The sequence below is a fragment of the Alexandromys fortis genome, unplaced genomic scaffold (genome assembly GCF_014885135.2).
Source record: "Alexandromys fortis isolate MF-2015 unplaced genomic scaffold, M_Fortis_MF-2015_v1.1 scaffold_6, whole genome shotgun sequence".
Classification (NCBI taxonomy): domain Eukaryota; kingdom Metazoa; phylum Chordata; class Mammalia; order Rodentia; family Cricetidae; genus Alexandromys; species Alexandromys fortis.
The window spans coordinates 16,438,068-16,460,690 of NW_026067902.1; the positions used below are offsets into that span (position 1 = coordinate 16,438,068).

A 22,623-nucleotide genomic window follows, 5' to 3' on the forward strand; every position below is an offset into this window, starting at 1 on the left:
GATCTCCGGTTCTTTCATTGGTGTGTGGATCCATTTGTGAAAGCTCCACCCTCATGACCTAGCCACACCCTAAGATCTCACCTCTAATACTAACACCTTTGGGGACAGGATTTCAATGTATGAATGAGGGCGGGGTACAAGCATTCAGATTCTAGCAGTGTTAAACTTTAGGTCGGGAGATACAAAAGATGATGAAGCCAGGGGAAAGGGACCTAGTGTTCATTATATGTCCCCAAGTGTCAGTGAAAACGCTGCATCTTCCACAGTAAGCCTTTTATGATTCTGTAGGTATTTTCATTGGGGGGGGGGATTGTATCTTGGAGGGTCACTGCTGTGGGATAATGTTCTTGTATCCTGTAAGGATGTGTCCCTCATATTGGTTTAATAAAGTGTTGATTGGCCAGTAGCCAGGCAGAAAGTATAGGTGGGGTGACCAGACTAGGAGAATTCTGGGAAGAGGAAACGCTCAGTATGCAGTCACTAGCCAGACGGAGAGGAAGCAGGATAAGAATGCCTCACTGAGTAAGGTACCAAGCCATGCAGCTAAACATAGGTAAGAATTATGGGTTAATTTAAGATGTAACAGCTAGCTAGAAATATGTCTGAGCCACTGGCCAAACAGCGTTGTAATTAATATAGTTTCTGTGTGATTATTCAGGTCTGGGTGACTGGGAAACCAAAAGGGTCTCTGTTTACAGGTCACTTAAGAGGAAAGGATAGATTTTTAAGGAAACTCATAGATCTGTGTGGCGACTGAATGACCACATACATGGGTAGGTAGCATGAGGCAGTGTAAGAAGGGGGCAGTGAAAGATAGACTTTGATTGGCAAGGTGGAGCAATGGGTAGAGACACTGGCACACAGGCTGAAGACCTGAGACCAACCTCCAGATTCCACAAGGTGGCAGAACAGAACTGACTCCTGACACTTGTCCTCTGACTTCACATCCGTGCCTGCATACTTGGACAGACAGACACACACACACACATTAATTTTGAAAGTCACTCTTGGGATGGAGAGATGGGTCATTTGGTAACGTGCTTGCTATGCAAGCATGGGACTTGAACCCCTGAATCCAATCCATAGAACCCCCCACAAACGCTTCACAAAGGACTAGCTACTTTGACGTCCTTTGTGCCCTCTAGCCTATCAGTGAATCAACTGTCTTTTCGATTTTTACTGAAATGACCCAAACACGCTGCAATTTCTCGGACAGCCAACCTCTCTGTGACCCAGGGCCGATCTGTGTAACTCTGTTGAATCATGGCTGCTTGTGGCACTGCCTCTGCCGCTCGCCAACACTGGACAGCTCCTGGATTTTGCAGCATAGCCCTGGCACCAGACGGTAAGTGTAGCAGACTCTCTTTTGTGTCTGGTTTTGGTTTTCCTTTGGTTATTTAAGACAAGGTCTCCCTAGGTAGCGCTGGCTGTTCTGAGATTTGTCACTTTGTAGACCAATCTGGCCTTGAACTCAGGGAGAGCCGTGACACGTGTCACCACGCCTGGCTTCTTACTGAGGGGTTGAAACCGAGAGCGGTGAGGTTGCTGTAACTGTTAAGCAGTGCTGGTGGAAGTGTCTCCTTATCCATTTCTGCTCGGAGGAGTCCTCGCAGGATCTAACTCGGGACAACAGGCAAGCATTTGCACAGCGTAAGCACAGACAGCTGGCACTGAAGGGGAATGGCAAACGAAGGAAAGGACTTTAAAAATGCATCATCCTTAGAGTTTAGACAGAGAGGGCTTGGCGGGTAAGTTGTGTACTGTTCCCCCAGAGGACCTGAGCTCATTTCCAAGCACCCACATGGGGTGGCACAGCTACCTGTAACTCCAGCTCCAGGGGGTCCCACACCTCTGGCCGCCTCTGGCCCCGACACACAAACACACAGACACACATGTATAATTTAAAAATAAAATAAATTCTTTATTTAAAAAAAAAAAAACGTTTTATGTACAGGGACCATTTCTGCTGCCGTATGAAGATGGCAAGGAGTTTTTCAAGTTTACAAATCTCTGACAACACAGAAAAGCTATCATTAAACATTCATACGCGCTTCACATAGAACTTCAGAGACCTAGCTCCGCACCTCCATCTCTGCCCAAGGACACATCATAGACTACAGCACTTTTACGAAACGCTTTTGGATTTTTTGGTGTTTCTGAAACCGTCTCCTCGCTCTGCAGCCCAGGCTGAGGCAATCCTCCTTAGCTGTGGATTTAGTTATGAGATTACCATCCCAGAATTAAATCTAAGCATCTTCGTTTGTTTCCCTCACTCCCCCCACTCCAGGCCGAGCCAGGGATTGAACCTGGATCTTGGCTCTTACCACATTTACAATGTTTTCCCCGTTAGCTGCATTCTTACCATAATTTGTCAGGGGGGAGGGGGAGCTTGGCTTATGAGGCGATTTCTTTCTGGTATGTGGCACTCCAGTGGAAAGGTGGGTGCTGATTTTTATACAGGGCCACAGTGAGCCCAGAACTTTGACTTGGTGGATTTTAGTGTGGGCCTTGTAGAATTCGAAGCGTAAGTATGTGTCTGGCAACACAAACCCGTTCTATAAGAACTGTCATGGAAATGCCCCTCCCCTGGCTCATACACAGACAGGGTTGCTATAGAGGTCACAGCACTTAGCGAGACTCAGGGCGCTGAACTCCTTGTCTTCCCAGGGACCCGAGAAAGAAGGCGTATTGGTGCCGTTCAGCGACGTACTGAAACGATAAAGCCAGGGAGATGCGCATGCGTCAGACACAAACAACAAGTCCTCTATCAACAAGTTTTACCAAGTAGCTGAGAACAGAACTCCAAACCTGGGAGCGGGTCTGTCGGCCACAGCCGGGAAATGATAGCCACTTAAATGTATTTTCCTACTCGTGCTTTAGTTAATGACAGCACAGAACCCTGTCAGTGTCTGCCCCGTGGCCAGCTCCCGACCTCAGTCCAGTTAGAAATAGCATTTCCAAACAGCTGAGACAGATGTTATCAATGATGTAGAGTTGAATTTAATAAAAAAATAAGCTGATAACCTAAGGCCACTTTCCTCTTGAGGAAGAAAAACTGCTTACATTTCATTGGTATAGCTTAATTAGGCAAAGATATTTTTCTTTTAAATTTCTTTGGCTTTTATTTTATTCAAATTGAAATAGAATTACATCTATTTCCTCCTCCAACCTCTCCCAGCTACACTTCCTCAAGCCACGCCCAATATTCTCCTCACTCTCAAGTGAATATTCTCTTTTTCTTCAATTATTGTCACTACATACATACGTACATATGCATGTATAGGTATATATATATATATATGAAATATATATGTAGTTAGCTAGTTTTTTCAAATCCTGTCTATGTGTGGGTACATGCCAGGGAGCAGGTGCCTGCAGGTGTGGGTACGTGCCAGGGAGCAGGTGCCTGCAGGTGTGGGTACGTGCCAGGGAGCAGGTGCCTGCAGGTGTGGGTACGTGCCAGGGAGCAGATGCCTGCAGGTGTGGATACATGCGTGGGACCAGGTGCCTGCAGAGGACTGAAGCATGAGACCCTTCTGGAGCTGGAGTTGCAGCTGACTGGAAACCACCCAATGTGTGTGCTGGAAATAGAACTGGGGTCCTGAGCAAGAGCAGCCCGCTAACTGCTGAACCACCTCCTCTGGCCTCAGAAACATTTCTCTCCGGTTCTAGTTGCTCATGACTCTTAGAACGTGGCTTAGAAAATCCACTGAGAACAAACACGCCAGGCTAAAATCTATCCAGCTTAGAAATTCCTCTTTAATAATACACAACACTGGTGAGTCGTTTACTTTATTTCTTGGCCTGTTACACAGCTCTCATCTGAATACCCCACAGTGATCACTCGCAGACCTCCTAAGCAGACTCCAGTTCCGGTTTCTCCCCTGAGTGCCAGATTCCAGCTGACTTGTGAGCGACTTCATACGGTGTTCACACAGGAACCTCCGAATGAACGTATCCAGGACTGGAGGAGGCTTGGCTTCCTAAAGTTCTCCCCAGTCCCTACAGACCTCTACCAGCACACAACTTCGGCTTTGACAATGTCAAATATTATAATTTCTCCCACCTTCCTTTCATGTATCCCAAACTAATTCCTTTGTCTCGATGGCAGGTCTTTTTCAAATTCTAGACTGCAGTAAATGAGATCATCTTTATACTATCTAAACCTGAGGTCATCTTGCAATTTTAAATTTGTCATCTCTTGGTCTTTCTTTTTCTTTTTGTTTTTTTGTTTGTTTGTTTGATTGATTGGTTTTTTGAGACAGCGTTTCTCTGTATAACAACACGGCCCTCCTGGAACTCCCTTTGTAGACAGGGCTGGCCTCAAACTCACAGAGATTCACCTGCATCTGCCTCCCGAGTACTGAGATTAAAGGTGTGTGCCACTAAACTTAATGGTCCATTTCTATTGGGAAAAAAAAAAAAAAAAAACCTTCGAGTTTTACCAAGTAGGACTATTGCAAAATCATCACCTAGAAACTATCTAATTTCAGTCACAACAAATACAGTAACTTCCTAAGAGAGGAGCCACACTTCTTTCCCTCCCCTACACACCACTGATAAACAGAACCTGTCACGCACAGTAGGGCCACTACTGAAGATAATAAAAGAGTACAGACGGAGGCCACACTAACTTTCGTGTTGTGTCTCATATACTCCATACAGCTTCCACGGGACTGTACCCAAGACCTCTCATCTCCCCAAATCCAGAAGCTTCCTTCACGGGAAGAGAGGAGATAGGAGGAGGGAGCAGGAGCTACGGTGTTCGCCTACCTGTGGAAAAGCTCTCTGCAGCACACGTAGGTCTCGTAGGTTCTGTTGGTGAAACTTGTGCTTAGGAATGAGACACAGTCAGCTTCAGCTCCCCTGGGGACGTAGAGGATTCCTGAATGAAGGAGATAGAAATTACGTGAAATTATGTAATAGAGGAAGACTTGGCATAGGGCTCCCAAAGTTCTTTCTCATTTGGTTGGGAGTTGGTAACACTGTAACTTAGGTGTCTGTGGGATGGGTGGTTGGTTAAGTGATTGTTCTGAGAGAGACGCTGTGATCTCTGCCAGAGACAGCGCTTAGGCACCTACCTGCCATGCAGGCACTGATAAAGGAAACACAAGCACCCGTGAAGAGGGCTCTGACCACAATCTTGCACAAGTCACTCTTCCGCTGGGGTATCATCGATGCTATAGGCAACAAAAGAAAGTAATTGGATGTCTTCCCCATACAACAAGGAGGGGTAGCCCATGGGTCCCCATTCAGAAGAATGAAAGGAAAAAATAACACAACCCATCAGATGAACACCTTCCTTATACCAACCACCTATGGCTGCTAAGGCTGCCATAAGAGGTGTGTACATATGTTAGTTATTTATCAACTTGTACTTTTCCTGGGTCAAGGACTGTATATCTGACCCTCACCTCAGTGGTTCTGGAATCTACGCAAGATATATCTGACTTAAGCAAGGCTCTGAGCAGCTCCAAGTGGGTGGATGCCTGGCATTTGCCAGTTGAGAGCCACACTCTTAAGTCTGGACTGGAATTAGATGGGCTGTTGTGAACCAGAGGACTAGAGAGGGCAGCGTCCGTCTTATCCCGGCCTCTAGAACCACAGCTAGAAAATCACAGTAGCTGAAGTAACCAGTGTGGACAGGCGTTTAGAAGAAGAGGGAAGATCAACCAAAAGGAAACTGTTTCACCTAATCAACTAGCAATGAAATAAATTTAATAATTCCACCCGAGAATGTGATTGCCAGAAGTGGTGGTTTTCACACATTCTTTACATATTCTATTTCTTCTAAGACTCATTTCTAACTTGTCTCTCCCGAGTGCTTGGGATTCTGTTAGACGCTCCCCACTCTGCCCTCCAGGACCACTCCCTGTCACAACCCAAGGTCAGCAACCTCTCCTCTCCAGCGATCGAACTGAGTCCCCTACACTCCAGGACTCTCGGCTTTTAGCCCGACAATGTATAATACTCACTTGTTCTGTTTATTTAGGGGTTTTTTGTCTCCTTTCATTTCTTTTTTTTTTTCATTTTTGATTCCTATACAAATGCTGCTTTTGTGAAAAAATAAAACTATTGAGTAGCTTAATTTCAGAAAGTACCTTTGGCAGTTGGTAAGATAGAAATGTCATTTTAATAACTTCTCCCTTGTAAGGAAAATAAAAAATAAGCCCTTTTGTGCCTTAGCGGGAAGACAGGGGGCATTCAGTCTGACTGTACGAGCTCTGAGTTCTGCATGGCCTAAGAGACCCCGCTTTGTGTCAGCTTCTCTATCTTGCCTCGACTTTGCAGGGAACAAAGGTTGGGATCTATCTGACCTACTGAGGATCTGGGAGAATTTAACAACTCACTCAGGCCTCCCAGTGTGATTCCTATGGAACTAAGATTGGCAAATCCACAGAGCGAAAATGTTGCAATAATTTCAGCTTTCACCTAGGAGGAAAAAAAAAAACAAGTAGATAAATTCAGTCTTGCTGTGTCTCACAACCACGGTAGAAGTTTCAGGGCACACCAACTCTTTCTTGTAGTGTTCTAAAGGTCCATACGAGATGCTCAGAAAACAACGACCCCCGAGTTACAACAGCTGCCGTGATATGGTAATACCACAAGACTCCTTGCCCAGCACTGCTGTTATTAAACATAAAGAGAAAATTACCTAGGGACCCAAGCAGGTGTGAAGAAGACAATTCACAACAATTTGACTGTGCACATAAAGGGACTTCAGAACATCCAAGCAGTGTGCTCCTTGGACTGTCCCAGTGTAAGGAAGCACCAGTCATCTTCTAGACCAAACTTGGGCCAGAATGCAGAGGAGAAATGACCCAGAGGCTCAGTGCTGAGACTGCTGGTCTTGGGGTTAAGCTGGGACACTGGGAAATACCTGGGGCCACCAACATCTGTGTGGAACGCTGCTGGGCTTTCCCTCAGATATGCGTGACCCAAACCTCTCTGTGACTTCTCTGGATCATCACTTACAGAAATCCACTGTTTCTCGCCGTTGATCCACTCTTCCACCCCAGAGAGACGCTTGCTCTTGTATTGAGACAGTTGTTGATAGGCCACAAATTCATTTATGAAGAACTTGACTCCCACTATTTCAGCCACCAGTGGACAGTCTGCCCACTCCACACCCATCATGAAAACCATGGGCCGAAGGACATAGGAACAGATGACCTGAGTGAGAGGGAAATGCCCCAGGGGAAGAAGAGCAGACAAGGGTCAGAGGCCAGGAGCCTTACTGGACACTTAGCCCTGCTCTCCCTACACCTCCCTCTTCTGCTCTGCCTTTCTCTTAGCTTGCGTGGATCAGGGGGAAAAAATGGCCAACACATATAAGGCTTACCTGGAAATTGAGTCCGTGTATGTCCACCATTTCGCCCAGCCAGGAAAGAGTTGCATTGATGAAGGCCAACACAGCCAAAAAGGCAATCAGGTTGGCTGCAACGTTAGCAACAAGGCCTATGGCGTCTGTGGCTCCATTGCTCGCAGCTTCCAGGATATTCCTCTCTTCCCTGTGGTTATTGGGCATAAAGTATATGCTACCTCAGCTCCTCAGAGAAAAGAAGCACCATGGCCTCTGAGGTGTGAGAGATGATGCCGTCAGTCCCTTAGTGATTCCAAGAGTGGAGATTACTCTGAAGTGACTGAGGTGTTTGAGATGTTATTGCAGGACGGCCTGATGCCAAGGGCATGGAGTGATTGTCTCAGGAGTTAAGGCCAGGTGGGAAGGTTAAATCGAAACAACACAGAAATGATTAGCTGATGTCAAGATAGCAAAGGGAGGCACAGAATGGCATTCTTCCTTCAGGGAAACTGGAAGTCTCTACCATCACAGGACCTCTCTAGGTAGCCCACCTTACCATCTCCCAAATCAGACACTTGCCCTGACTCACCCACGGGGCAGCTTCACTCCCTCCTTGCTCTTGAACTTGGACTCTTCCACTTCTGGATATACCAGTTTGGACAAGGCAAGCGCACAAGGGGCAGCCATCACTGAGGCAGAAATCAAGGAGGATGCATCTATCTGTAAGGCCAGGTGGGGGATTAGCATGACCCGAGGGCTCAACTGGGGAGCACCAGGAGTGATTAAGGGGACTGTGCCTCACCCCAAAGGATATGAAGGCTCCCAGCACAGTGCCTGCTATGGTAGCAAAGCCTCCGGTCATCACTGCATGGATTTCAGAGAGGGTCATGTCTGCAAGGTAGGGACGGATGAGCAGAGGTGCCTCCGTCTGAAACCAAAGAGAAACAGTCACATTACCAAGAGCCACATACCCGATATCAAAGAGCTCATCCCAGGCACGGAGTGGACCCATCCGGTGCACACCCTTCCAGCCAGTGGACCAAAGCTGTGCCCTGAGGCTTCAGGGCGGCCCAACCAACTTCTTGCTGGCTGTGTTTTCACTGTTTCTAGAACACGTTATAAGATACTGTAGACACCAGTATTCCTTTATTTTGTTTACCATGTCTAAAGTGAATTATGGCGTACAGTGCACTTACTGACCACACACATGACAAAACATGCATTAAATGAACTGAAAATAACTTATCTAAGCAATGCCTTATGAAATAATATCAGGCGCCCAAGAAAACTCATCCTGAGAAACTGAGTTCCATATCTAGAATCCACATGGTAGAAAAAGAGAACTGATTGCCACGAGTTGTCCTCCGACCTCTGCATGAGTTCCATGGAACATGAATGCTCACACACACACACACACACACACACACACACACACACTCACACACACACACACTGTCATTAAATAAATATAATACATTTTTAAACTAGGAAATTACCTAGCCTCAATCTAGGATGTCATTTATCCTTTAATGAGTGACGACCAAAGGACCTAGTCACTAAGACCATTAGTGCAAAGCTGATTGTAGATAATTAGAGCAAAAATAGAAGGCTATGATAGAAGAATCAGAAGTCCCCTGAAAACGTATCAAAAGCAGATAATCAGACTAAGGCTTTGGAAGAAAAAGACCTCAATGTTAACTTCTTGCCCATTTGAACAACAATTGTCCCTAATGTTGATTTGGTCAGCAGCGGGTATTTTAGCCCTGTAATGGCTAATACTGGTTATCAACAATTGATAGACTCTTCCAGGAGACGAGACTCTAGGAATGCCTTGCGGATTACCTTGATTGGGTCATCCTGTGTGGCGCACGCCTTTAATCCCAGCACTCGGGAGGCAGAGGCAGGCAGATCTCTGTGAGTTCGAGTCCAGCCTGGTCTACAGAGCTAGTTCCAGGACAGGCTCCAAAACCACAGAGAAACCCTGTCTCGAAAAAAACAAAAAAAAAAAAAAAAGAAAAAGAAACTGTTTTAACGGGGTTAACCGACGTGGGAAGCCCCACTCTAACAGTGGGTAGTACCATTCCTAGGCTTCTGGATGGCATGAACAAGAAAGCTATCTGAGCACAAACATCAGTCTCTGCTTCCTGACTAGATGCAACGTAATCAGCTGCCTTGAGTTCCGGTCACCAAGATCTTCCCAACAAGATCTTCCTCTCAAACCGTCAGGCAGAAATAAGTCATTTCTCTCAATATGTTGTTTTTTTTTCCAGCATATTTTATCACAGCAATAGGGGAAGTACACCTATTCCACACAAACACCACTCTTATTTCATGTTGTGGGATATTTGTACACTGTGTGAAGATGTATTTGCTGAGATTTGTTTAATAAAGAGCTGAACAGCCAATAGCTAGGCAGGAGGTATAAGGCAGAACTTTCAGGCAGAGAAAGAGAAAGAGAGAGAGAGAGAGAGAGAGAGAGAGAGAGAGAGAGAGAAGGAAGAATCTAGGTGCGAGAGAGAGACACAAGGAGACACAGAAGAAGCAGACTGTGTGGTACGTGACAAAATATATATTAATAAAAATGGGTTAATTTAAGTGATAAGAGCCAGGTGGTGGTGCACACCTTTAATCCCAGCACTCTAGTGACAGAGGAAAGTAGGTGAGTTCAAGGCCACCGTAATCTACAAGAGTTAGTCCCAGGACAGCTAAGGCCGCCACACAGAGAAACCCTATCTCAAAAAAAAAAAAAAAAAAAAAAAAAAAAAAAAAAATAGACAAAACAAAACAAAACAAACAAAAAAGAGCTAGTTAAAAGCAAGCCTAAGCTAAGGCCGCGCTTTCATAATTAATAATAAGTCTCTGTGTCGTTATTTGGGGCTGATAGTGCAGAGAAAGACTTATTAAAATTCCACACAGACGGATGCACTAAGAAAGTCCTGTGGAAAAGAGCCCGAATTGTCCTGATCAAGACAAGCCATTGCCTCCTCAGAGACCTCTGAAACAGCGATCACAGGGAGTTACATCAAGAAACCAGAAAGCAGCTCAAACATCCTTCATTGCTCCCAAAGTCCCAGGATAAGTTATGGGTGAAGATTTTCACTTATATTCCTGTGTAAGAAGCTGGACCAGTGACTCAGCACCTTCTAGAGAGTGTGTTCAGACTGCGTATTAGGCATCAGGGCTGAAAGTACTGAACTACGTTCTCCTCGACCCTCTGAGGTTTCTTCCACAGGGGACCAAATGCTTTACAATCTTCATTTCTTGGACTTCGCATGTCTTTCAAGCTGTGTGGTGACACGTGCTTATACTCCCAGCACCTGGGTGGCGGAGGCAGGGGGGGGGGGGGATCAGGAATTCAAGGCCATCCTCAACTACACAGTGACTATGAGGTCAGCCTGGGCTACATTGAGATTCTGTTTCAGATAAAAAGAAAGGAAGGAGGCGGGGAGTGGAGAAGGGAAAAGCCTCTTTTTTCTGAATTTGTTTTCTGCCAAGTTCTCAGTTCTCGACAGGAAAGGAAAACAGAAGGCCCCAAGGTACTCACCATTCCCACAAAGATGTTTCCTGCCACAGCCAGGGTCTCGGCAGCAGTGGTGCCCATGGTGACTTGCAGAAACCAGGCAATCTAGAAGAATCCAGACTCCTAAATCATCCATCTACAGTAGGAGGAACCTTGGCTAATGTCCAGCAGAGCCCCTCCCCCTACTCCATTCCCTCATAAGGAACCCGGGAGCTAGGGAAATAGTGTGGCGGAATGACAGAACAAGGTCCTTCCATGGACTTACCTTCTGAACCACCCATTGCACGAGGCCCAGGTAGTAAAGAATAGACATCACGCATCCGAAGAAGATAATGATTGGCAAAGACTGCAGAGAGAATGGTGGAAGCAGATGAGAGATTATACAACATGTGCTATGCGTGTCACAAGCAAGCTCTTCTACGCCTCTGGGCATTCCCAGGGCATCTGATGCAAGGTGGCTTAGGAATAAACTCAAACTGTACTGCAAACCTGTAAGCCTATCTATCAGCACGAAACCTTAGGATATCCCATTTCCTGAACTTCTCCCTAACCTGCCTTTCAATCAACATGATCCCTGGTACGGTTCATAGGGAAAGAGTGGGCTCCCTTACAGGGTCAAATTGGGAAAGAGACTATCTGACCTCATGGAAACATGTATCAGCCTTTGCTTTACCCCCATCCTTAAACTGGCATTTGCATTCCTGCACACAAAATAGATATTACCTGAAAAGCAAAAACGTTTTGGACCAGGGCATCACCGAAAACAAAACTGGAGCCTTCCACAGTATAAGCCAGGAAAATCTGAAGTGGCGGGAATAAGAGAGTTAGGACAGGCAGGACACAGAGAACGCTGTGATCTGCCTCAGGTGTGACCCCCCCCCCCCGTGGGCAGGGCATGTCCCAAGAGTTGGTCATGAAATGACAGACTCAGCAAGTCTTCACTTGTATCCTCACCTGAACCCCATCACACTCTCTCTTTACCCAACCAGATTCCCCAACACCGCCATGAAGACAGAGCCCGACAGCCTCCTGCTCCCCTCAAATCTACATTCTCTGGGTTCCATTCAATTCCCTGTACCTGGATCTGATCTCCTAGCCACTGAAATGCATTAAATCCAGGTTCAGTTCTGATGACCAAAATCCCAAAGATGAACTGAAGGCCCAGGCCCCAAAACACAGTCCTCCAGCATACCTGGTATGAGGAAGAAAATAGCCCAGCATGAGTTCCAAACCTTTACTTGTTCATTGCCTGGTTCAACTGTGTCCTGTGAGTGGAGCTAGGTGAGGGTGCTAACACGGCTGTGCTGGCTAGCTTTATGGCACAAACTAAAGTCATCCAAGGGGAAGGAACCTCAACTGTGAAACCGCCTCCACAAGACTGGGCTGTAGGAAGTCTGTAGGGCACAGCCCGTTGCGGGTAGTGCCATTACTGGGCAGGTGGTTCTAGGTTCTGTAAGAAAGCAAACTGAGCAACCCTTGGGAAGCAAGCCAGTAAGCAGCACCCCTCCATGGCCTCTGCATCAGCTCCTGCGTCCAGGTTCCTGCCTTGTGTGAGCTCCTGTCCTGACTTCTTTCAATGATGAACAATGATGTGGAAGAGTAAGTCAAATGAACCCTTTCCTCCCCAAGCTGCTTTTGGTCATGGTGTTTCATCACAGAAATAGTACCCCAAGACAATGGCATAGGGAACAGGGAGACCGGTAAGAACAAATAGGTGACTTGTGCAAAATGACAATATGCCTATACAGATTTTAAAAATAAATTACATGATATTTATGGCACACGTATCTAATAACTTCCACAAATGTCATTATTGCACAGTGCCACATGATTCCCTGTCATATTTTCTTTTCTTTCTTTCCTTCTTTATATTTTCTTTTATTTTTCTCTAGTGCTGGCTAGATCCATATATACCACAATAACAATCGACAAGCCTAGAGTCTCTAAGAGTGTCCCAACTTCTCTTAGGAATAAGACTGTCAGAGGAAAATTCCAGGAGTTGTTACTTGGTTCTAGGCCTTCATCATGACTACCTGACACATACCTTTTGTCATTTCTACCAGCCCTTGTTGTTGCTATGCCCACCCAAGGACCCCCCAACTCACCGCGCTGTGGTGTTTGGAGCAGACAAAGAGGACGAGGATGAACATACAGATTCCTGCAAAGGAGATCAGCTGCTCGGGCCTTTGAGCCGTGTCGAGAGCCAGCCACAGGATAAGGCCGACCACAGAGGCTCCTATGAACACCCTGAAGGCGGAACGCCAGAGCTATGTCACCAACTCAGTGAACGAGCAACCAAGAACCCTCTGACAGACAGGAAGCTTGGTCTGAGGGTCAGTGAGATAACTCAACAGCTTACTCTTGATTAGACAGAGAAGGACCTTGAGAATCATCTGGTAGTTACCTAACTTCTGCTCGCTCCTAATTTATGGAAGTAAGTGTCTAATCTAATTAGACCGATCACATGACTTCTCCTTTCTCATATAGCCATATCAATAAAATTTAATATAAAGGTTCATCCCTGAAGATGCTTCCAACGACTAATCAAAACACTGAAAACAGAAAGAGAATACACTGGTCCCGTATGATGGCTACTCAATTTTTAACCACTCCAAGGGTGAGAATTAAATAAGCCATGTATGGATGTATGATCTTTACATGCACCAAACATATTTCAGTACATAGACTGAAGGCTTGGGCTGTAGCTTAGCAGAACACTTGCCTAGAATGTGCAAGACTCTGGATCCGATCCCCAGCCAACCACAATAAATAAGGATCCAGTCATGGTAGTGCAAGCCTTAGGGAGTAGAGGCACGAGGATTAAGGTTTTAAGATTGGGATTGGAGAATTGGCTCAGCAGCCAAGAATAATTGCTCTTGCAGAGGACTCAGGTTCGATTCCCACACCCACATGGTGGCTCACTAACAACCATTTGTAACCCCAGTCCCAAGGGATCATCTGATGCCCTCCTCTGAACACGGTGATCACCAGGCACATGTGGTGCATATGTATGCATTCAGGCAAAACACTCATAAAGTAAAACTGAAAGAGATTAAAGTCCTCCTCAGCCTCACAGTGTGGAGCCAACCTGGCTTATATTACATCCCCTTTCTCAAAGACAAACAAGCACAGAAACAAACAAAGCAACAGACAAATTTCCGAAAACCTAAGTGAAGAGAATTAGAAAGGAGATCACAGATGAAAAGAAATAAAAAGAAGTACATGACCCACTGAGACACCTCCAGCACAGTGCAGCAAAGAACTACAGAACCGGACAGAAATTCACGGCTCTTTCCTACACGCCTCCCTCAAAGTGAATAAAGTTGGCTTCCAAAAGCTTATTTAATGAATAAACCCATGTTGGCTTCTCCTCCCACACGCTGTCAAATAAATCAGTGATACAAAACTTCAATGGTTATCTGTTCTTTCTCCAAATTATCACCGTTGAGCACCATTTTCTGTGCATTCGTTGGAGAGGGGGAAAAGAGAAACTTTCTGGACAGTCTGGCTACGGTTAACACAGATAGAGAAACTTTCTGGACAGTCTGGCTACGGTTAACACAGATAGAGAAACTTTCTGGACAGTCTGGCCTGCGGTTAACACAGATGGACATGGCATAGACAGACTGGCTATAGCTACTTCAGAACCCAGTTCAGTTATGCTGATGATTAAGTTTGTGCCTAGATGCTAAGACAATGGTTCTCAACCTGGGGGTCATGACCCCTTTGGGGTCATATATCAGATATTTACATTGCGACTTTTAACAGAAGCAAGATTACAGTTATGAAGTAGCAAGGAAAATAATTTCATGGTTGGGGGTCACCACAGTATGAGGAGCTGCATTAAGGGGTCACAGTGTTAGGAAGGTTGAGAACCACTGAGCTAGGAGGTTGCAAACTATAAAAGCAGGTAGGGGGGCTGGAGAGATGGCTCAGTGGTTAAGAGCATTGCCTGCTCTTTCAAAGGTTCTGAATTCAATTCCCAGCAACCACATGGTGGCTCACAGCCATCTGTAATGAGATCTGGTGCCCTCTTCTGGCCTGCAGACATACAGACAGAATATTGTATAATAAATAAATAAATAAATAAATAAATAAATAAATGTCTCTGGAGTACTAGAAGGGAAGAGGATGGAGCACAGGCAAGAGAGAAGCAACTTGGCTGGTAGCTTAGCAAGCGTCTGCTCTGACCCCTCCATTAAAGACAAGTGCAGGCTTTCTCCCTTTGTCATAGGCTCCTGGGATTCCAGACTGAAACTCCTCCCTGATCTAGATGGAGTCCCATCTGTACCAGCAATACTGGCCCAAGGCTGTAAGAAACTGGGCTTTGCAGCTCTAAGGCCCGTGGCTCTGTGGTCTCTATGTTTGTCTTCGTGTAGGTGAGAGCCTGGAGCCCTCTCAGGTACTGTCAAAATGTTAAAATGCTCAATGAGGTGGCGATGATGCTCAGTTGGTAGAAGGCTTGCCTAGGATGCACAAGGCCGTGGGTTCAATCCCCAGCCCTCCATAAACTGAGTGTGTTAGTGCACGCCTGTAATCCTAGCGTTCAAGAGGTAAAGGCAAGAGGATCGGAAGTTCAAAGTCATCCTTGGCTACATAGAGAGTTCTGAGACCAGCTTGGACTAGAGACTTTGTCCCACAAAAAGAAAAAAAAAGAGAAAGGAAGAGAGGGGAAAGGAGGCAATGAGAGGGCTCCCATCTCACTGATGAGTTCATTCATCGATACATTCACAATTAAAAGGACTTCTCGAAGGGGGTGGAAGCTGTAGGAGGTGAGGCCCAATTGAAGGAAATTGGTCACTGGGGACATGTCCTCATAGGTTACACCTTGTCCCAGGTGCCTTGCCTTCCTGATCTCTTGCCTCCTGGCCTCCACGGTGTGAGCAGCTTTGGCTTCACCAGTTCACTTCCCACCATGACATTCTGCCCCGTCACCAGCCAAAATGGATGGGGCTAGGAGAGCATAGGCTAAGCCTCTGAAACTGGGAGCCAGAAGCGTCTCTCCTACACATTGTTCCTAAGTGTTCCGTGAACAGCAACGAAGGTGATTGACACACTTACCACTTCACCCAAAGCCTCAGGCGGCTGTTTTTCAAGGGCTTCAGACAGCTCATTAATTTTTTACCGAAGCTTTTCTTCAGAAAGTGGCAAGCCAGGATGAAGATGACAAGACAGGTGAGGACAAATAATGCCAGTGCCCTCTGGAAGTTCAGGATGCAAGCCGCCAGGAAGTAGGCGGCATATGCTACAGAGAGAAAGTGAAGAGTGAGAACCAAGCAAGGCTGAGCTTCCACGGAGCCCCACACCGAGCCTCTCTGCTCCCGGCGAAGACTCGCTGCCTTCTATTGTGGCTGCTGTCCTCACTCTCTCCCTTAGATTTGGCCAACAGCCACTGTTAGACTCTTTGGAAACCAGACATCTCTTGGGTTTTTATCCCCCAGATATGTTGAAATGTCAAGGGATGAACCTTTTCTCTTGAGCAAAGCCATGTAAAGGAGACTGCCTTTAGGAGGAAGAGCTACATGGCGCTTTTTAGGGGCTCCCAGATTCATCCCCAAGGATAATTTTTGCCCTCATTATCCCAGCTGCCTCTAATCAAAGCCCTACATGTTACTGACAACATACTATAAACAAGGTTTTCTGACTTTCAAAAATAATGTATAGCGCTAATTTTAATTATAAGCCAGTAAATAAGGTATGTATAACAGGCATCTTTCATAAAGATTACAGACTTGTGCCCTGATTCAAACCTAAGCACTAAAAAAATAGAATATAGAGATAGATATAGATATAGGTATAGGTATAGATAGATAAGTAGATAGATAGATAGATAGATAGATAGATAGATAGATAGATAGATAGATATCATATGTAATCTTGACACAAGTTAATGGTTCTAGAAATGTCTGTGGTTCTCCTTTCCATGAAGTGTCATGATCTCACCTAAACACAGGAGACCGAGCAGGATCTTCTTGAATAACGCAGCGTGTCTTTTAAAGAAATGTCTCGCCCTGGTGAAAGGCTGCAGCTTCCTCCTGATGAGAAACCAAGTTGAAATTTGAGAATTACTTCCTCCTGTTTGTGAGGTTCTCAGACCTCAGATAGACCATGGCAGAGTTAAGAGCTCAGCTGGCGGGTGTTCAATAGTGTTCCAACCAGGCCCCAAAGGCCACCTCAAAACTGTGTCTGTACATAGGTCAGAATGGCCCTGCTCAGCCTAGTAGCTACATCTTCGGTAATTTTCTACCACAGAAGTGAACACTAATCATGTGTTTTTCCTAGGGACAGGTATGGCTCAGCTTTCATATTCAGCCTGTCCTTCTTAGAAGCCATTCTACCATAGCACCCCAAAACCACACAAAGCCTTTGTAGTTGTGTGTACATTGGCAGACAGGAGAGAAAACAAACCAGCTTCAAGAGTCTTTATGTCGGCAGGTCTGAGAGAAGATGCCCAGCAAGAACTATTCAAGATTGCTTTGTATCATGTTTTCCAAGTGTGTGGGCTCAAAGAACTCTGCAAATCCTAACACGATTCCTCTAAGACCACCCCCCCCCCCAGGTTGTTCTTGCAACCTGAAAGCTGGGGAAGCTGAGTAAATTTCCCAAGGTCACAGAGGTCATAAGGAATAGCTCTCGAATCTCAGTAGCCTGGCTTCCAAATCTAAAGAATGCACCTTCCCTGACCCCAGGGTCACCTGCCTTTGCCATTCCTAAGGGTCCTTAGTACATTGCAGCCATGTGAGCAAAAAGATTCCACTTTCAACAAAGAAAAGGAGCCCAGCTCGAAGTGTCCTGTGCATCTATGGTGTTAAGGTGTGGTGCTCGGCCAGGGATGGAACCAGCCACTACCTAAAAGGTCTGGGGTCTTGGTGCACACAATTCTGGGTTCCTTCGCTATTGTTACCTCTTCCATCTAACATGAGATTGAAACTATCCTGCTCATTGCCCCTAAATCCTTCCTTCTTCATTTCTGCCTCTATCCTCTTACCTTCTGCAGGGAGTCCAACCACGGCTTAACTGAGCAGGGTGTACATTCTCAGGTATATCTCAGGTACAGGGAAGTCAAAGAGGGAGGCAAACTATCCTCATCAACCCTGACAGCCAGGGCGACACGGACAAACCCAGCCTCAGAAAAGAAACAAATAGATGAAGAAACCAAACAGTGAGGATGGACTATGAATGAGAAACTCCAGAGCAAACAAGAAAAGGTTTCTTTCAGCCTTTTAAACTCATCGAGCAGTTCACAGAAGCATGTGGGCAAGTGTCTGTGCACTCTGAATCTTGCCTGGCCCAGCATCTCGGTAACAGCACCAAGCTCTTTACACAATGTTCCAGTCTGAGTCTTAATATCAGTGCTATGACTAGAAACTGAACTGAGATGTTTAACCACGGGTGAGTGGACACGGATGCTCTGCCTCTGCCTCCAAGTGTCTGTTACGGGCGACTTTCCGGGCATTGACTGAAGACAACCTCCTCACATGCTTACTGCCCGCATCCCCGAGTGATACATGGGAAAGAAGCAGGTGAGCACGATCAGAAGCAGTAGCTAAACGTGGCTTTAGTGATCACCAGATCCAGCGGCAAAGACACGCATGAATTTTCTTAGTTACCTACTTGCGAGATGTAGAAACTCTCCCAGCTGAGAGAGATGGAGTCTCGGTAACTCCTAGAACCTGGAACTCTTCGTTTAGCCATTAGTGTGGGAAGTTTGAGGGAGCCTTCAGAGAATCCAGCTCCAGTGACAGAAGACAGTGTGGCCCTGCCTGAGTCTTTGCTAGTCCGGCGTGAAGGAAATGGAAGAGTTAACTCGGCATCAGTTGATGGTGTGAACGAAGAGTGAGGCTCGCCTAGCACAGGGGACCAGAGTCTTTCAAAGGTCAAAGTCCTATTTTACACCCAATTAAATATCAGTTGGATAAAGCTACTACAAAGCAAGAGTGGGCATGCATACTCTAAGAAATCAGTCCCAGGCAGAAGACTTTGTCCCTGTCTTCCTAACCACAAAGCCATCATGGGAAGAACCACTTTCCCACTTTTCCACAGTCCAAGTTCTGCACACAACTGGTTCTGAGCTCATGAGCTGCATGCTGTAGCTGCACAGGAAACTGAGTCTCCAAAACAAACAGACCTTAATTAGCCATGTGGGAAGCCAAGTACGGACTGGAAAGTCTGGGGAAAACCTGTCAGGAAAAGGCAGCATGAGGCCAGCCTGAGTGACAGAATAAGAATGTCCTGATACAGACAGACAGACTGACTGACTGACTGACTGACTGACTGGTAAGAAGAATGTATACCGTGGGTTTTCCAACCTACCCTCTTCCTCCCAGAACTCTCCTCTGTCCAAGCTGGAGGTAGCATTTGTTCTGATAGGTAATGGAGTCTTCTCAGGGAAGCTGTTCTAGCTCATGGCTATGCCCCATGTCAACTTCAGGCGGGGCCCTTGAGTGTATTTCTTTTGCAAGCAATATTATAGGTGCTATGTGGATAATTAAGGAACAAGAGGATGAGTTGCATTTACACCTACTCTCTTCCCTCAGCCTCCTGTGGGCTGGGACTCTATGCAGGCTGTTAAATGCATAAAGTGGAATCTCTTGCTGGTACAATGGTGCATGTCTGTCAACCCATTCATCGGAGGCTGAGGCAGGGGGTGAGTCCTGGTCTTACTGAGTGTGAGAATAGTCTGGGCAATATAGTAAGATCCTCTTTCTGAAAATAATTATTTTTTTCTCTTTGAGCACAGTTTAGACACGGATGTTATAAATATATTTTCTTACCTACCAAGTGAGATGGGCAGTTGGAGTACTTTTTGGTGAAGGACAAAGCAGTAAACATTTTGGTTTACAGACTTTATATTTATGTTTTAATAAAGTGTGACTGTAGACTGAGACCCCGAGCTCCTGTCTCCTTCCGCCTTATATTCCTCTCTAGTGCTGGGATTAAAGGTGTGCACCACCACTACCTGGCCTCTGTGGCTAACTAGTGTGGCTGTTGGAATTAAAGGTGTGTGTTACCACTGCCTGGCCTGGTATGGCTGACAAGTGTGGCTAACTTCGCGCTCTGATCTTCAGGCAAGCTTTACTTATTAAAACGTAAATAAAATATCACTACAATTTTCTTAGAACATGTCCATGCCCCTTTGTATATTGCTACCCGTGGCTTCCTTCTCACTAAAGTGGTAGAGGTGAGTAAATACAACAGAGACTATGAAGTCTACAAACTAAAGTGGATCTTACTGTATTGCCTAGACTGTTCTTACACTCAGGAGGCCGAGGGAAGACAGTACTGGCTGCTCTTCCAGAGGACACAGATTTGGACCCTAATATCCACAGGTGCAGGGAATTTAGTGCCCTCCTCTGGCTGCCTGGGGCACTGCACACATGTGATGGGCATACATACTGGCAGACAAAACACTTATAAATGTAAAATAAAAATGAATTGTTTAGGGGGCTGGAGAGATGGCTCAGTGGTTAAGAGCATTGCCTGCTCTTCCAGAGGTCCTGAGTTCAATTCCCAGCAACCACATGGTGGCTCACAACCATCTGTAAAGAGGTCTGGCGCCCTCTTCTGGCCTTCAGGCATACAGACAGAATATTGTATACATAATAAATAAAAAAATATTTAAAAAAAAATGAATTGTTTAGACATAGAAAAGCAGCTGGGTGTGGGGGCATACACCTTTAAGTCCAGTACTCTGGGGGCAGAGGCAGGAGGATCTCTGGGTTTGAGGCCAGCCTGGTCTACATAGTGAGTTCCAGGACAGCCAGGGCTGTTACACAGAAAACCCTGTCTCAAAATACCAAAAAAGTAGAAAAACAGAATTCATTAAAGTATAAAATATGTGTAAATGGATATGGATATTTTATATAAAAATTTGTAGAACATAGCTGCCATCTGAGCAATTTTACCCAAACTTCCCTTTGACTTTAGCTCTGACAGCAGGTCCATGTTCAGAGTCAAACATCCTTCGCCACCCATCCCTCCTCAGTGCCTGAGCACACAGCACTGCAGACTGTGGTTTCACACATCGGGCTTTTCCCACATCTCCATCTTCTTCAGCCTCCATAGAAGGGGCCTTTTGTCTCTGCTCCTGTAACTTTCTTTCTCCTCCCCTAAATCTGAGCATTCCAGAAAAGTTTTTCGGTCATGGTAGAGATGGGCGTTTTGTTTTGTTTTGGACAGGGTTCCTCTATGCAGCCTTAGCAGGTCTAGAACTTTGGTCACAAACTCACAGAAATCAGTCTACCTCTGCCTCCCAAGTACTGGGATTAAAAGCATGCACCACAAGTCCTGGCCTCAGAGAGATTTATTTTGCTTTGTTTTGCTTTAATTGATATGAGTTAGGTTTGTTCCTAAGTCTCAATTTAGACAAAAGAGTTAAAATTAGTACTTTCCTGTTATGAAAATTAAACTAATTACACAAAATTATGCATAATAATACTCAATAAATGTTAGCCACTGTTACTGTTATCATTGCTGTTGTCACTATTTTTTTTTTTAAAGTCACCTAGGCTGACACTGATGGGCTCGTCACTGTCGTGAACTGACGCTTCAGTTAGTTCTACAGAATACAAACACATACATGTGGGACCGTGCAGTGGTCCTGGTCTTGTCTGTGAGTTAGGCAGTCTGAGAGTGAATAGCTCTCATCTGTTCCGCTCACTTCTCCTCCCCATCCCCCAGGTCCTTGGTGGCTAACTACACTGGACTCTGGAACATCCTTACCCCGGGCCATCCTTCCGGCTGTGTTCCTCTGTCTCCTCAGTCTTTCTGCTTTGCTCAGGGTTCCCTCTTTCCTATAAACACAGGTACAGGTGAGGTCAGCCGTGCAGCCCCGTCGGAGAGGCAACAGATCAAGAAAGCCGCTAAAGCCATACCGCAGCCCACAGTGTGAATTACCATGAGTTCCAGCCCTGGGTTCTCGATGCCGTTCTCCGCTGTGGCCCGGGAAACAGATCCTCGTCCCCCTGCTCTCTCCATCTCAGCTGGAAAACAAACTCAGGGCTAATTTTTGGCAGATTTTTTTTTTGTTGTTCTGTCTAGATGGGGCGAGGGAGAATTTTTAAGGCCAGATCCTCTCAGAAAACACAAGACTAAAATTCTTTTAAAAAGTCAGCTGCTTCCATTAAGAATAAGGACTGGAAAGATTGGGAGCAGACTAATACAATAAATAATGAAAGGTAGAATTTGATTTCTTGTTATAAATGGTTATGGAAGAAGGGGCAAGAAGACAGAAGAGCAATTAAGGGCAGGAAGAACTGGAATGGATTGGTGAGCCTCCCGGGGTCCCAGGACCTGGGTTGAAATATAACCCATTTAGTTACTCAATTCAAGATCCATTTAGTAATGCTCTTTATCTTTTTCCTGGAGCAGGCCCCACTGAGCTAGGAAAGAGAAGGAAAATGACAGCTGAAGAAGCCCCATGGGCCAAGGATTTCTGGGAAAAGAAGAGAGATAAGCAGACTGCATGCGGTAGGGTTCTCTCAGGAACAGAACGGATAGAATGTATATATAAAAGAGAAGGTTTTCTAGAGTAACTTACAATGTGCTGGGTGGGTCTGCACAGCCCAGTCCAGTGTGACAATGGCTAGAACCTGGGAGCTGCTCAAGCCAGGTAGCTTGGCAGTTCCAAATCTGGAGCCTGGAGCGTCCTGCAGAGCTACTGGTCTCCAGTCCACATGGGATGCTGGAGAAACTGGACCCTGGTGTCAGTGGAGAAGGACGGCAGTCATAAAGACCAGGGCTCTCCCCAGCAGGAAGTGAAGGAAGGCAGGCAAGCAAACAGCCCTTTCCCCCTCAGACT

The 22,623-nt window shown here is 45.8% G+C and overlaps 1 protein-coding gene and 1 long non-coding RNA gene across 4 annotated transcripts; one reads left to right on the forward strand and one right to left on the reverse strand.

Moving 5' to 3' along the window:
* The first annotated feature begins 998 nt into the window (after positions 1-998).
* LOC126496752 (uncharacterized) lies at positions 999-4,052 on the forward strand. Its single transcript, XR_007590420.1, has 2 exons — positions 999-1,345; positions 3,816-4,052. It is a non-coding gene; the product is annotated as an uncharacterized lncRNA (long non-coding RNA).
* On the reverse strand, positions 1,898-22,623 carry Slc28a2 (solute carrier family 28 member 2). 3 transcript variants are annotated; one of them, XM_050134340.1, is made up of 18 exons: positions 22,363-22,623; positions 21,720-21,805; positions 21,546-21,616; positions 16,767-16,858; positions 15,885-16,068; positions 12,929-13,070; positions 11,902-12,015; positions 11,547-11,624; positions 11,089-11,169; positions 10,848-10,928; positions 8,106-8,231; positions 7,893-8,023; positions 7,343-7,511; positions 6,976-7,173; positions 6,351-6,432; positions 5,082-5,180; positions 4,774-4,885; positions 1,898-2,709 (listed from the first exon to the last, which is right to left on the reverse strand). In XM_050134340.1, exons 2-18 carry the CDS (start codon positions 21,798-21,800, stop codon positions 2,592-2,594), a joined length of 1,959 nt encoding a protein of 652 aa, XP_049990297.1. In that variant the 5' UTR covers positions 21,801-21,805; positions 22,363-22,623; the 3' UTR covers positions 1,898-2,591. The 3 variants fall into 3 exon arrangements, with proteins under 3 accessions (XP_049990297.1, XP_049990298.1, XP_049990299.1); XM_050134341.1 differs by lacking the exon at positions 21,546-21,616 and having other exon boundaries at positions 22,363-22,622; XM_050134342.1 differs by lacking the exons at positions 21,546-21,616; positions 21,720-21,805; positions 22,363-22,623 and adding an exon at positions 18,438-20,260.

What these genes read in the sequence shown, in the direction of transcription:
- Slc28a2 (XM_050134340.1), bottom strand. Translation starts at nt 21,800, where the DNA reads ATGGAGAGAGCAGGGGGACGAGGATCTGTTTCCCGGGCCACAGCGGAG. An exon ending in GCTCGGTCTCCTGTGTTTAG is followed by an intron (nt 16,069 to 16,766) that starts GTGAGATCATGA and finishes TTCTCTCTGTAG; the next exon opens with CATATGCCGCCTACTTCCTG. An exon ending in GAGCCTTCATATCCTTTGGG is followed by an intron (nt 8,024 to 8,105) that starts GTGAGGCACAGT and finishes CTGGCCTTACAG; the next exon opens with ATAGATGCATCCTCCTTGAT.